This window comes from Cetorhinus maximus, chromosome 27, assembly GCF_964194155.1.
Source record: "Cetorhinus maximus chromosome 27, sCetMax3.hap1.1, whole genome shotgun sequence".
NCBI lineage: Eukaryota > Metazoa > Chordata > Chondrichthyes > Lamniformes > Cetorhinidae > Cetorhinus > Cetorhinus maximus.
The window spans coordinates 31,361,047-31,376,708 of record NC_135905.1 but is presented as its reverse complement, the minus strand read 5'-3'; the positions used below and the strand labels follow the sequence as shown (position 1 = coordinate 31,376,708).

The 15,662-nt window shown below is 47.4% G+C and overlaps 1 protein-coding gene across 2 annotated transcripts in view; it reads left to right on the top strand.

Moving 5' to 3' along the window:
• Positions 1-1,121: 1,121 nt before the first annotated feature.
• Positions 1,122-15,662, top strand: part of polr3a (polymerase (RNA) III (DNA directed) polypeptide A) — a 60,619-nt gene continuing 46,078 nt past the window's right edge. For both annotated transcript variants that reach the window (XM_078531024.1, XM_078531023.1), the window contains exons 1-6: positions 1,122-1,268; positions 7,415-7,550; positions 7,950-8,087; positions 12,422-12,593; positions 13,832-13,986; positions 14,818-15,057. In XM_078531024.1, coding sequence (XP_078387150.1) covers positions 1,225-1,268; positions 7,415-7,550; positions 7,950-8,087; positions 12,422-12,593; positions 13,832-13,986; positions 14,818-15,057 — 885 coding nt within the window. In that variant the 5' untranslated portion in view covers positions 1,122-1,224. The remainder of the gene's footprint in view (positions 1,269-7,414; positions 7,551-7,949; positions 8,088-12,421; positions 12,594-13,831; positions 13,987-14,817; positions 15,058-15,662) is intronic.

Genomic DNA, 15,662 nt, shown 5'->3' with positions numbered 1-15,662 from the left:
TAATGAAAACTTTTAAATGGAAATAATATAAAGATTGGTCTTGAAGATTTCAAGTGATGGGGCTGTAAGTATTTCCTTTGGCAGCTTGTTCCATTGTGGGATTTTTCAGGGCGCTGGAGACAGCGGCGTCTCTGCAACTCTTTTCGAGTCAAAACAATTAACTAAATTAACAATAACAAGGGATAAATCAAGCACAGTCCCTAATTCAGGTCAGCTGTAAAACCAAGGACAAAGTTTAAAGGAAACTTACAAACATTAAACCAAAATGTGATTAAAGGGGTCAACAAAACACCCCAGTCCCTGCAGTACCCACCAGGCACAGAAGGCCTCGATGGTGCCAGCAAACACCACGTGCTCCCTCTCCAGGGACACCCAGCCGCGAACGTAGCCACGGAAGAGGGACAATCGGGCGGGACTCCCCCCTCGATCGCCCGCTGCCTGGACTTGTTAATGGCCAACCTGGCCAGGCCCAGGTTCACGAGGAGGTCCTCCTCCTTCCTGACCCCCTTCCGCACCGGGTGGGCATCTCTGCAACTCTTTTTTTTTGAGTACAATCACAGTTCTTGGTTTCTGGGAGTGGGACATGAACCCACAACCCTCTGATTCAAAGGTGAGGGTGCTATGAACTGAGCCACAGCTGAATGACACCTCTGCAAGATGCACCTCAACCAGAAGCAACGTTATCATTCTAACTGCTGGCAGCACCTTTTCACTCAATGCATTTCAGCTGCTGACAGCAATGTCACACTCCGGCCACTAGTTGCGCTGCTGCAACCCCGCTCTCCACCCTCCACCCCGCCGCCCCTCTTCCCCCACCCCCACCCCAACCCCACCTCTTTCCTCTGGCGGTCGGCGGCAGCCTGAGTGCCTGCGGGTGGCGCTGTTGGAGGAGGGCGGGAGGCGCTGTTGGCGGAGGGCGGGCGGCGCTGTTGGCGGAGGGCGGGCGGCGCTGTTGGCGGAGGGCGGGCGGCGCTGTTGGCGGAGGGCGAGCGGCGCTGTTGGCGGAGGGCGGGCGGCGCTGTTGGCGGAGGGCGAGTGGCGCTGTTGGGGGAGGGCGGGTGGCGCTGTTGCGGGAGGGCGGGTGGCGCTGTTGGGGGAGGGCGGGTGGCGCTGTTGCGGGAGGGCGGGTGGCGCTGTTGCGGGCGGGCGGGTGGAAGGTCGGAGCCGGAGCCGGAGCCACGGCGGTTGGAGCGGGCGGTGCGTGTCCGCATTCCCGGCATCAACATGGTGAAGGAGCAGTTCAGGGAGACAGATGTGGCCAAGAAAATGTGAGTGGGAGGGTCGCAACTTCGGGGGGGGAGGGGGGTAAGAAGGGGGTGTGTGGGGGGAGGGGAGACATGGTTGGGAGGCATGGGGGGGAATGCAGTGGGGGGGGGGGGCAGCGGGAGGCATGGAGGGGGCAGACAGGAGTGGTCTGGGGGGGGGGGGTGCGGGGAGAGAATAGGGGCCGGGGGAAGACATTGATGTGTGGGGGGGGGGATGGCATCTGGGGAAGCGACATCAACGCGGGGTGGGGGCAGGGGAGAGACGCGGGGGGGGGGCAGGGGAGAGACGCGGGGGGGGGGGCAGGGGAGAGACGCGGGGGGGGGGCAGGGGAGAGACGCGGGGGGGGGGGCAGGGGAGAGACGCGGGGGGGGGGCAGGGGAGAGACGCGGGGGGGGGGGGGCAGGGGAGAGACGCGGGGGGGTGGGGGCAGGGGAGAGACGCGGGGGGGGGCAGGGGAGAGACGTGAGGGGGGGGGGCAGGGGAGAGACGTGAGGGGGGGGGCAGGGGAGAGACGCGGGGGGGGGGCAGGGGAGAGACGCGAGGGGGGGGCAGGGGAGAGACGCGGGGGGGGGCAGGGGAGAGACGCGGGGGGGGGCAGGGGAGAGACGCGGGGGGGGCAGGGGAGAGACGCGGGGGGGGGCAGGGGAGAGACGCGGGGGGGGCAGGGGAGAGACGCGGGGGGGGGGCAGGGGAGAGACGCGGGGGGGGGGCAGGGGAGAGACGCGAGGGGGGGGCAGGGGAGAGACGCGGGGGGGGGCAGGGGAGAGACGCGGGGGGGGCAGGGGAGAGACGCGGGGGGGGCAGGGGAGAGACGCGGGGGGGGGCAGGGGAGAGACGCGGGGGGGGGCAGGGGAGAGACGCGGGGGGGGGCAGGGGAGAGACGCGGGGGGGGGCAGGGGAGAGACGCGGGGGGGGGGGCAGGGGAGAGACGCGGGGGGGGGGGCAGGGGAGAGACGCGGGGGGGGGGCAGGGGAGAGACGCGGGGGGGGGCAGGGGAGAGACGCGGGGGGGGCAGGGGAGAGACGCGGGGGGGGGCAGGGGAGAGACGTGAGGGGGGGGCAGGGGAGAGACGCGGGGGGGGCAGGGGAGAGACGCGGGGGGGGCAGGGGAGAGACGCGGGGGGGGCAGTGGAGAGACGCGGGGGGGCAGGGGAGAGACGTGAGGGGGGGCAGGGGAGAGACGCGGGGGGGGCAGGGGAGAGACGTGAGGGGTGCAGATGAGAGGGGGGGCGGGAGGGGGTGGAGACATGGGGGGCAAGGCATGTGGGGGAGGGAGTGGTGGCATAGGATGGGGGAGCAGATGAGAGAGTGAGAAGATATGGGAGGGAGAAGGGATAGGAGAGAGGGGTAAGGGAGGGGGTGGAGAGGGAGAGGAAGGTTCGAGGTAGGCGAGGGGGCTGGGGCAAAGCTTGTAGAGGTTGGAATATGGAATAGATGGAAGGAAGGGAGGGGGTGTGTGGGGGTGGTAGGAATAGCGGGTGACGGCTTGGCTGAACAGGAGTAGGGGGAGATACAGTAGGTGTCAATAGTAGAAGTATTTAATTGATCCATTAATTATTACAGCCATCCAAACATTCATGTCTACAGTGACCTGAAAACCAGGATAAGGCAGGGCCAGGTGTAGACTTGTCCATTATATTTAATTTAGAGTACACATGGGTGATTCCTTCAGTCATTTTGCAACCAAACCTGGTATCTTGGGGGGGTGGAGGTGCGGGACTAGAGAACTTTGGGGTTAAGCAGTGGTTTGGGCTGGGTTGCTGGGGAGCTTAAGATTCAACTGAGTGTTGAAACTCTACGGGATAATAGAAGAGCTTGGGTTAGTGGTAACATCAAATGAATTTCTGAGACAGCAGGTCTCAAAAAGTGTTAAAAACAAAAAGCTAAAAGCTACTGCGGATGCTGAAAATCCAAAACAAAAACAGAATTACCTGGAAAAACTCAGCAGGTCTGGCAGCATCGGCGGAGAAGAAATCAGTTAACGTTTCGAGCCTTCATGGCCCTTCGGCAGAACTGGAGCATAGTTAGAAGAAGGGAGAAATATAACTTGGTTTAAGGTGCGTTGGGGTGGGGGGGGGGTGGAGAGAGAGACATTGAGGGTGTGGTGTGGTGTCACCACACCACACCCTCAATGTCTCTCTCTCCACCCCCCCCCCCCCCCCCCCCCTTAAACCAATTTATATTTCTCCCTTCTTCTAACTATGCTCCAGTTCTGCCGAAGGGCCATGAGGGCTCGAAACGTTAACTGATTTCTTCTCCGCCGATGCTGCCAGACCTGCTGAGTTTTTCCAGGTAATTCTGTTTTTGTCTCAAAAAGTGTTACTTTGGCCTTGTTTATTTTGGGAATGTCACTGTATGTTGGTCCCCTCCTGTCTTGAACAGACTTCATTGAGTTGGTGCTTTTGCCAAATTATTAGCAAAATGTCTCCCAGACCTTATTAACCCTCCGCGTTGCAGTATTGGAAGTACCAGGATATTTAGAAATAAAAACAAAAAACTACTGCGGATGCTGGAAATCCAAAACAAAAACAGAATTACCTGGAAAAACTCAGCAGGTCTGGCAGCATCGGCAGGGAAGAAAAGAGTTGACGTTTCGACTCCTCATGACCCTTCAGCAGAACTGAGTATAGTTAGGAGAGGGGTGAAATATAAGCTGGTTTAAGGTGGGGTGGGGGGAGAGAAGTTGAGGGGGGGTGGGGTGTGGTTGTAGGGACAAGCAAGCAGTGTTAGGAGCAGATAATCAAAAGATGTCACAGACAAAAGGAACAAAGGGGTGTTGAAGGTAGTGATATTATCTAAGAAAATGTGCTAATTAAGAATGGATAGCAGGACACTCAAGTTACAGCTCTAGTGGAGGTGTCAGCTGTGGCTCAGTTCATAGCACCCTCGCCTTTGAATCAGAAGGTTGTGGGTTCATGTCCCACTCCCGGAAACCAAGAACTGTGAATGTACTCGAAAGAGCTACATGCGATCTGTTGATAACTCGAAAGAGTTACAGCTCTAGTGGGAGTGGGGTGGAAAGGCTGACAAGGTATTACAGTTGTAGATTTAAAAATAATGGAAATAGGTGGGAAAAGAAAAATCTATATAAATTATTGAAAAAAACAAAAGAGAGGGGGAAGAAACGCAGGAGGGAGTTTAAGATCTAAAGTTGTTGAATTCAATATTCAGCCCGGAAGGCTGTAAAGTGCCTAGTCGGAAGATGAGGTGCTGTTCCTCCAGTTTGCGTTGGGCTTCACTGGAACAATGCAGCAAGCCAAGGACAGACATGTGGGCAAGAGAGCAGGGTGGAGTGTTAAAATGGCAAGCGACAGGGAGGTTTGGGTCTTTCTTGCGGACAGACCGCAGGTGTTCTGCAAAGCGGTCGCCCAGTTTGCGTTTAGTCTCTCCAATGTAGAGGAGACCGCATTGGGAGCAACGAATGCAGTAGACTAAGTTAGGGGAAATGCAAGTGAAATGCTGCTTCACTTGAAAGGAGTGTTTGGGCCCTTGGACAGTGAGAGAGGAAGTGAAGGGGCAGGTGTTGCATCTTCTGCGTGGGCATGGGGAGGTGCCATAGATGGGGGTTGAGGAGTAGGGGTTGATGGAGGAGTGGACCAGGGTGTCCCGGAGGGAACGATCCCTACGGAATGCCGCCGGGGGGGGGGTGAAGGGAAGATGTTGAAGATGCGGTGTTGAAAATGTTGGCCTGTAAACAGTTGTGCTTTAAACTGTCCATTTACTTCCAAGATCAAAGAGAGTTGGGGTCCAGGGATAGCTAAGCAGCATTTCTACCTGGATACAAGATCCATGTAATTCACATTGCCATGGAAAAGCATGCCGAGGAAGCTATTTCAAAGGTCAGGTTACAGGCTTTCCTAAAATATTACTGAATATTGCAGACAGTTGGGTTAGTCTGCCAGGTTTCGGGAGAAAGCAGCTAGAGGCCGAAGGTCTCTATGATTCACTGCACCAGAACACAAGCGGAAGCTTGTGCTCGTTAAGAAAAGACCAAATTTGCTAGGAGTTAAAACAAAGTTGGGATCTCCAGGGTGTCCCGGAGGGAACGATCCCTACGGAATGCCGCCGGGGGGGGTGAAGGGAAGATGTGTTTGGTGGCGGCATCATGCTGGAGTTGGCGGAAATGGCGGAGGATGATCCTTTGAATGCGGAGGCTGGTGGGGTGATAAGTGAGGACAAGGGGGACCCTATCATGTTTCTGGGAGGGAGGAGAAGGCGAGAGGGCGGATGCGTGGGAGATGGGCCGGACACGGTTGAGGGCCCTGTCAACGACCGTGGGTGGAAAACCTCGGTTAAGGAAGAAGGAGGACATGTCAGAGGAACTGTTTTTGAAGGTAGCGTCATCAGAACAGGTGCGACGGAGGCGAAGGAACTGAGAGAATGGGATGGAGTCCTTACAGGAAGCGGGGTGTGAGGAACTGTAGTCGAGGTAGCTGTGGGAGTCGGTAGGCTTGTAATGGATATTGGTGGACAGTCTATCACCAGAAATTGAGACAGAGAGATCAAGGAAGGGAAGAGAAGTGTCAGAGATGGACCATGTGAAAATGATGGAGGGGTGGAGATTGGAAGCAAAATTAATAAATTTTTCCAGGTCTAGACGAGAGCATGAAGCCGCACCGAAGTAATCATCGATGTACCGGAGAAAGAATTGTGGGAGGGGGCCGGAGTAGGACTGGAACAAGGAATGTTCCACATACCCCATAAAGAGACAGGCATAGCTGGGGCCCATGCGGGTACCCATAGCCACATGTTTTATTTGGAGGAAGTGAGAGGAGTTAAAGGAGAAATTGTTCAGTATGAGAACAAGTTCAGCCAGACGGAGGAGAGTAGTGGTGGATGGGGATTGTTCGGGCCTCTGTTCAATGAAGAAGCTAAGGGCCCTCAGACCATCCTGGTGTGGGATGGAGGTGTAGAGGGATTGGACGTCCATGGTGAAGAGGAAGCGGTTGGGGCCAGGGAACTGGAAATTGTTGATGTGACGTAAGGTGTCAGAGGAATCACGGATGTAGGTGGGAAGGGACTGGACAAGGGGAGAGAGAAGGGAGTCAAGATAATGAGAAATGAGTTCCGTGGGGCAGGAACAGGCTGACACGATCGGTCTGCCGGGACAGTTCTGTTTGTGGATTTTGGGTAGGAGGTAGAAGCGGGCCGTCCGAGGTTGGGCGACTATCAAGTTGGAAGCTGTGGGAGGAAGATCTCCAGAGGAGATGAGGTCAGTGACAGTCCTGGAAACAATGGCTTGATGTTCAGTGGTGGGGTCATGGTCCAGGGAGAGGTAGCGGAAGTGTCTGCGAGTTGACGCTCAGCCTCCGCGAGATAGAGGTCAGTGCGCCAGACAACAACAGCAGCACCCTTTTCAGCGGGTTTGATGACAATGTTGGGGTTGGACCTGAGAGAACGGAGTGCAGTAAGTTCAGAGAGAGACAGATTAGAATGGGTGAGAGGAGCAGAGAAATTGAGACGGCTAATGTCACGCCGACAGTTCTCAATGAAAAGATCAAGAGAAGGTAAGAATCCAGAGGGAGGGGTCCAGGTGGAGGGAGAATATTGGAGGTGGGTAAAAGGATCCGTTGAACGGGGAGAGGACTCCTGCCCAAAGAAGTGAGCACGGAGACGAAGACGGCGGAAGAAGAGTTCAGCATCGTGCCGAGCCCTTTACTTTAGAAAGCTGGATTTGGCCATTTCAGTTGTACAGGCCTGAAGGATCAGTTCTCACTATTTCCTTGTTGGTGGAATAAAGGCCAAGATCTGCTGGGCCTGCAAAGTTCACTCAGGAAAGTTCTTACTAGCATAAGAAACTTAACTGCTTGCGTAGAATTGCCATATTTGTGCTTCAATAAATTTTATCCATTTTGATTGATTAAAATGTGATTCTTTGTAAACCGTGCAGTCATGAAGTAGAACAAATGTTGGGTACCTGACGAAGAAGGTACTTGACATATCAAGTGCAGTTCTGGGGTTATAGGTGGTCTGTTGACAACAGTGTTGAATGCAGATAATTAAACCAATATTTGTCTGAACGATATAATAGAAAGTAAATTTAAAATGGCTATTTTACAGCTTACATCTTTTTAATTCAGGCTGACCTGTGTCCTTGTTAAATACAGTACACAAGACCGTAATGACTTTTGGTTTCCTTTCTCACATAGAAGCCACATCTGTTTTGGGATGAAGTCTGCAGAACAGATGCGGCAGCAAGCGCACATCCAGGTAGTCAGCAAAAACCTGTATAGTCAGGATAACAGCCATACTCCTTTGTCACATGGTGTACTGGACCATCGCATGGTAAGCTCAATCTGTTCATACCAATGTGTTGGCAAAGGGCACCTTTTACTAAGTAGGATAAGATAACTATCTTTAGAAGTTGCATTTTGAAATGAAATGATTAAATAATGTTGCTAATTAACACAATGATAGTTTATATAGTGCTTGTCCTTTCTGAAGTTAAATGGATGCAGTTTAATTATTCGAAGTGTCAATTGTAAATTGAGGGGTCCATCTTTTCTCCATCGAATCCCATTTCCCTCTAGTGTCAAAGTGTCAAACAGTGAGTTCACTGTGCTCAGAAAGGAAATACATTTAAGTGTATTTAAGCAAATTTTTCCATTAAAGTATGTTTTGTCACTTAACAGCTGCAGCAGTACTTTCTGTTCTTAATCTAGCTCAACTCTTGTACCTCAATAGGGAACTAGTGAGAAAGATCGCCCATGTGAAACATGTGGGAAGAATCTGGCTGATTGCATTGGACACTATGGTTACATCGACTTGGAGCTACCATGTTTCCATGTTGGTTATTTTAAAGCAATTATTGGAATCTTGCAGGTAAGGAGAAGTAACATACAGTTGTTTTTAATGTGCTGACTACTGCAGTACTTGCTGGTCAGCAGTCTATGGGATTCAAATTGGTTCCTTAAGTGTTCTTTATTCAGAGTAGGGAAAGTATACAGATTGATAACTACTCTCTGATACATTCATGGTTATAGTAGATGGGTGAATGTCTGTGCGTAAGCATGCAATGTTCCTAGCATTGTGGGTGATTGCCTTAAATGTGGCAATTTCACTGTTAGGTTTTTAACCCCCCAGAAGGTTATGTTGAACAGGTCTTGAAAAACACACCCATGATTTTTTTCTCTATTGCTAGCATATAATCTCTTAAATGGCCTAGCATTGTACTTCATAAATGATTTATATCTTTAAAAATTTAATGAAAGTGAAATGGCTTCAATTGTACAAATCTGGTACTGCAATACAATTAACTTTCTGGACTTCACTCTTGAGATTTTGTGTGGGGTCCAGATGTTCAAACGGTTAGCTTTTGGTCCCCTCATCAGTGCAACGTCTAATCTCTGGATGTGAGATCTTGCAGCCCAGGCAAAAATTTAACATGTAGCCACAAAGATCCAACTCTAGCAGCTTCCTGGCCATACTCTGTAACTCACTGTTTTGAGGAACCTATTAATTTTCTTCTCTGGGAGGGCTTTGAGTTGAAAATTCATGGTGGTAATGATCAGCTACAACACATTAGAAATCATTTGTGGAAAAACAAAATAGCAGGGTTAGGAAAAGTGTGGCTGATCTATGTTAGATTTTAGTGAATAGTGAATTTTAATAGTGAATACAAGTACAATTTAATAATAGGAGCAGTTTTCATTTATGTAGAGCCTCTCAAGTAGAAAAACAGCCCTGACACTTCAAAAAAGGAACTAGTCCTGAATCGCTAATGGAAAATCAGGAAAGATAGCTGAAAGCTCAGTGGAAGAGATGGATTTTAATGTGGCCTTTTAAGATGGGCAGTGAGGTGGAGAGACAGTGTTTGTGAGAGAGAGTAGGGTTTAGACAACAAAAAGAATCCAAAGTGGAGAGTATAGGGAGATGCACAGGGAAACAATGGTTACGGGAAATGAAGCAATGCTGGAAAATATTGCAGAGGCAGGGTAGAATGAGGCCATGAAGAGAGTAAAACTTTAAATTTGATCCATTGGGGCATGGCGATACTGGGCAAGCAGGGTTTACTGTGGGGCAGATGTGTTTGGTAGCCTTTCCACAACCTAACCTTGGAGGATGGCATTTGGGAAGCAAAAATAGGCATTGGCAAAGCCGATAATGATGATAAACAGGGCATAACCTTTAAAAATCTCATATCCATAGGGGGAGCTTTTGTACAAACTACCTTAGTAAATTGAGTAGATTTTACACATCTTACCAACATTTGAAGGCGACTGAATAGCATCATGTCAGAATGTACTTTGGACCATACTATTTGACTCAAATCCTGACTACACAAAAGTCACTTGTTTAGATGTGAAGGACAAACTGCCCTGTGTTCTGAAACTAGATTCTACTAGTTTCCACTTGTCTGCATTTTTTTTCATTTGTCAGGGTTTAAAATCTGGCTCAAAGGAAGGAGCTTGGAAAATGGAAATGTCATAATGCAGCAGGAAGCTCTCTGAACTTTGGGTTGAACTTTGTGAATTGGGCCACCTGTGATACAGTGACATAAACCAGCATGGAAGTGTTTGATGTTGTCACTGTGTGGAAAAAAGCGGGCAGAGATTATCAAAGTATTTACTATTATTCACTTTGATGGATGTATCTGCGTTTGAGCAAAGATAAAACTATATGCCTTATTTACAGGTGTCCTTATTTTCAAAATGGTCATTTTATGTAATGTAAAAATATTTCCAGCAATCTTGAAGAATCAACTGAAATATAGGTCCACATCTTCCAGCCTCCGGATTGACGGAGACCGGACGTACCCCGGAAGATCCACTACGGGACCCCATGGAAGTCCCAGTACACTGACTCCGTGGGATTTAGTGGGGAAGTTTGAACTTTTGATGGGCAATTTCCCTGCTCCCTGGGACTCACGAAAAAGTCTCCAACTCTGATTTAGTTGGAGACTTCGGACAGTCTTCATTTACTTACCTGGATAGTTACCCAGGAAATGTTTGTCAGATTAAAACCTTGTTTTAACATCTGGGTAACTATACAATTAATCCAATCACTTTCACTGACCCCTCTGCCCTTGAATCCCCCACTCTATCCTAAACTAACCGCAATGCCTGACCCCCCCCTCAACCTCCGGATTGCCCTGACTTGACCTGATCGACCACCTGATTTTCCCTGCCTGACCTGACAGCCCGTCCGGGCCCAACTACCTCTCAACCCACCTACCCACTCATCCACCTGACGCCATACCCACCTCCCCACCTGCCACCCTACCTCCTTACCTCAGCCACCCACCTTCTCTCCGTAGCTTTTTAAAGAAGCTTTGGGACATTTAAACTCTTTACTTACCAGCTAGTACCCTAAATAAGGGATGTGGCTTGCCTTCCTCCGACGGTCCAGCACTACAATTTCAGTACCATTTCAGGTACACTCCGCATTTTTGGAGAAACCAGGATAGGAGGTCCCAGCCAACAATTCAGAGCTCCAGCATTGCGCAGAAAAGTGGGAACGGAGTGTCAGCCATTGGTGATTACCATTCCTCAGAAGATTCAGGCCTATGATTAGCACATAATCAGCTGCAGCATTACTAAGAGCCCTCACCAGTGTTCAGATCAATTCACTTAGTTTAGCAGCCTAAATTCCTGTTTGGCTCCAAGCTGCTCTCATTTGGAGCAGAGACTATTGAACTGGGTCTTTTAGTTCTACTTAACCAGCATTAGCGCAGTCATAGGGCAAAAAAGCAGAAACAAGATGGCAGGCTGTGCCATTGAAGCTTGTAAAGGCAAGATTTTGAACAGATTGAGAACATTTGAAAAGAAAAGCACAACAGACCACATTCGCAGTGAAGCTGCAGTTTTCTGGTTGAGCAGTGAGTGTGCAGGAAGACAATGTTAGGTGGGGCTTATGAGCTGCTCAACTCACTAGAGCAGCAGGGAGACCTCGACAGCCATCCACCTTCACCCCCCCAAAACCAAAACTCCTCAAAGGAGCAGATCCACTATCAGAAATTGAAGGAAGGAAGACGATGGCAGGGAGAGAGGAGCTGTGAGCAGCCACAAGATGAGTGTCTGGACACAGTACGGATTCAAGAAAAGATGTCCCCTCTCACTGTTTGCAGGGAGGCTGGTGTGAGCAACAATGTGTTTTGTGAAAGATATAGGTTTTGATGAATGGAAAGCTATTTACCCAGTGCCTGAGAAACAGTTTTATCCCTAACATAGTCATGAATTCAATTCCAACGGCGGAGTGGTTTCCCAGTGGCTGGATGAAGAGGACCCCCTTCAATAATAACTGTTTCTTTCACCAAACCACTGCACCCTCACACTGACCTGTGTGCTTTTCTTTTTAAGTTGTAAAAGCTATTGGTACATTGAAGACTTTTCGTTAGTTTGTGATTTAGAGTGTTCATGATAAACAGAGTGCTCCCTGTATATTTCACTATGCAAGTTTTTTCCATCTCAATGAATGTCTTTTTGAGTTAGTTTATGCAGATTTGACTGAGCTGGACTTTAAGAAAGGTGGGCGGACACACAATTTGGCACCGCTGGCCTGCATGCCATTTCTCTGCCCTGATCCTGACTGTAGGCCATTTTGAAAGATCAGATCAATCAGGCTCAGGGTCAGATCAGCAGCCCATTGTGAGGACAAGTCTATAGATTTCCAGTCAGCAGTGCTGGCAACCCACATCGTACTGGACCACGATGGATCAAGCAATGGACAACCCAATTTCTCCCCCTCCCGACCCATAACGGTAGCCAGGCCATCGCTGGCCATCCCTTAGAAGGGTTACCCATCCAGGATCACAGCCGGGCCGCTGAGGCTTTTTTAAAAAATCAGTTAAACTTGCAGGCAGTGAAATACAACTGGAGGCATGTCCAGATCTGCAGTCCTCACCTCAACCAGTGGGGTTGCTGACCTGAGTGCTACAGGACCACCTATTGGCCCTCCAATGTCAGGAGCCTGCCCATGTCCCTGATTGGACAGTGAGCTTGCTCCTTGGTCTTTAATTGGCTGGAGCATTGAAAATTGCAGTTGGCATGTCTAAAGCACATCGTGCTGGATCAGGACTTGGAACTAGTCCCCATGTCCACTTCCCAACCCTGGATTAAAAATCCAGCCCACTGTGTCTTGCATATAGACTGGCATGCAGCTGCCCAGAAGGCTGATGATTTGAACTGATCATGCTTTGCTTTGTTTTCTTTTCCCAGATGATCTGTAAAACATGTTCTCATATCATGCTGTCTCAAGAAGAAAAGAAGCTGTTTCTAGATACTTTGAAACGACCTGGTTTAACTTATCTTCAGAAGCGAGGCCTAAAAAAGAAAGTCTCTGAAAAATGTAGGAAAAAGACCTTCTGTCTATGTTGTGGATCCTTCAATGGTAGGAGCCCATTGTAAAACTACTGGTATCCAATTAATTATGGAAAAAATGTTAAAGTTTCAGTTACTATATCAACCATTTTTCTGCCTTTTTACGCATCAGAGTGATTACATGTTAATGTTTTTTTTTAAATGACTTTTGTAAGCTATGGAATATAGCTGGGTGGTGCAGTGAGATGCGCTCCATGTTCCATTATTTACTTGTAACTATGCTGGAATTCAACACAGACAGATTGAATGTTCAAAAGAAAATTGATATTAGTTCAAATTGTACCCCAGTTTGTAACAAGATTCCATAGCACAAACTTTTCCATAATTCTGCATTGGCTGGATAGCTGATACGAGAGATTGAGGAATACTTCTGAATTATGAATGCAGTATGTTATCAAAATGTAGTAATGACTGCCTGAAAACAATTGAAAGTCTTGACAGCGGGCATTTGGGCAGGGTACAGAAGAATCTTGATTAGACTGGTAATCTTTTAAAAAGAAAGCTTTACTTGTACTTGTCAGTAGCATCTGATAAGAAACCTCGTATCCAATCAGAAAATCTTGCATTGCTACTACACTTTTAAAGGTTCTTCAGGTTAAGAAGGAAGTCAACCAAATGAGCTGTTCTTATTTTTCAACAGGATCCCTGCCTGAAAATAAATATTCTGTAACTGAAATGTTCTGCATATGAAAAATAAATCAATTTTAAAATCGCTGACTTTATGAAGTGTCAGCTTGGCTCGGTTGGTAGTAGTTTTGTCTCTAAGCCAGAAGGTCATGGGTTCAAGTTCCACATTGAGGCTTGAGCACATAATTTAGGTTAATACTCCAGTGCTGAAGGAAGGCAACATTGCCAAAGGCACTGTCCTTTGGATGAGATATTAAAGTGAGGCCCCCTTTACCTGTTCTTATAGTTCATTCAGGACTTTATTGAACACAGACAAGGAAATTTAAAGAATAGGTTGTCCCTTCAACATCCCTGCCTCACCCGAGACCACCAAAAAACGGTTTAATTGTTCATTCACCACTTTGTTCTTTGTTAGGGTTTTGCTGTTTGACAATGCCATATTGTGAGTGTACAATGTAATTTATTCAAGGTGAAGTGTTTTGGGGCACTTCTGAAATGTAATAAAGCACTATATAAATGCCAAGTACTTAAAAATTTGTTATGCCCTTATCTCAAAATGGTCAGCTATTTGTATTTCAATGTTCTAACAAGTTAAAAATATTGGCACTTTGTTTTAAATAGGTCCTGTGAAAAAATGTGGCTTATTGAAAATTATTCACGAAAAGTACAAGACAAATAAGAAAGTGATGGATCCCGTGGTATCAGATTTTCTACAGTCTTTTGATATAGCCATAGAACATAACAAAGAGGTGGAGGCATTGCTTGGAAGAGCTCAAGTTAGTATTGTGGTATTCAAATTCTTGAATACAAATTCTGCTTCTTATTACCAAAATCAACTTTCTTGGATCATTGTATTAGTTCAGTGGATTGGTATGGTTGTTTCATTAGGTAATGTGAGAATTATGTTTGTGAAGCTGCCCAGCAATCAATATAACAATTCATTAAGGAGAATATCAACTCTGCAATAAAATTAACTTTAACATTCTAATTTTAGTAAATCTATTAATTAGTGTTTACAAATTTTGGGCGGCATGGTGGCGCAGTGGTTTGCGCTGCTGACTCACAGCTCCAGGGACCCGGCTTCAATTCTGACCTCGGATGTCTGTGTGGAGATCGCACGTTCTCCTTGTGTTTGCATGAGTTTCTGTCGGGTGCTCCAGTTTCCTTCCACTGACCAAAGACATGCTGGTTAGTTGGATTGGCTACAGTATATTTCACCTTGGTGTGCGTGAGTGTTTGCCCTATGATGGACTTGCGTCCTCTCCTGGGCTGGGTGTACCCCGCCTAGCGCTCATTGCCTGTCGGGATAGTTCCAACTACCCGCGACCCTGAATTGGATAAAGCAGTTCTGGAAATGTGTGTGAGTAAGAAATTTTGTTTGGTATTCATGAAGCTAATGTTTTATCTTGAGTATTGACAGGTATGTACATTGTGCGAAGCACAAACATCTTTGATATATACTTTAACCTGTACTTCATTACAGTACATCATTTTCTTAAAAGTTAAAGTTTGTTTGCAGATTTCTAAATGTAGCATTAATTATACATCACTGAAATCTGAAAGAAATGTATTTTTAAAGTACAACTTGCTATCTCTTCTCCTTTCAGGAGAATCTAAACCCTCTTGTGGTGTTAAACATATTCAAAAGGATTCCCTCAGAAGATATCCCATTGCTTCTTATGAACCTGGAAGCAGGGAAGCCTGCAGACTTAGTCCTTACTCGATTATTGGTTCCTCCACTTTGTATCAGGCCTTCAGTGGTCAGTGACCTGAAATCGGGGACTAATGAAGATGATCTAACCATGAAGCTGACAGAAATTATCTTCCTAAATGATGTAATTAAAAAGGTCAGGCCATGTTTCTAGTATTAACATTTTGTACAGCATTATGATGTAATATTTGCTGATGAGCATGCACTGTTTAATATGTAGAACTGAAGTGGACTGATCATTGCTACAATATAATAACAATTACATTTTGCATCCTTAACAGGGTTCTAAAATAAGTATTACAGATCCCAAATATTTTTTTCTTAAAAAGACAGTCTCTGTAAATGTAAAACATTAGCTAAGATCAGCCTAAACAGATGTAAGCTTGTCTCTGTCCCTAGAGTATATTTGTTCCATACCTACCTTTTGGTTTTATATGTAGGAATGGTCTGTAACCTGTAGTCAAAAATGTGTAACATTTAATATAGATATTAACAATTGACTCTTTCCTCAGTGCCCTTGGTAAGTTAAAGATAAATTAACAAAGGTTTCCACTCCTACCCAACAGCCATTATACCCCGTGTATTTCCAGTTCTTGCAAAGTAGCTTCTTTCCTGTCAGTGGTAGGAATTAAAACAAATGGATCAAATGTAGGACTGTGTAGTCAAATTAAATAACCTTGCAATTTGAATTGTTTGAATATTAGAATTTATTTGACTTAAGAGAATTGTCTCCCCATGTGC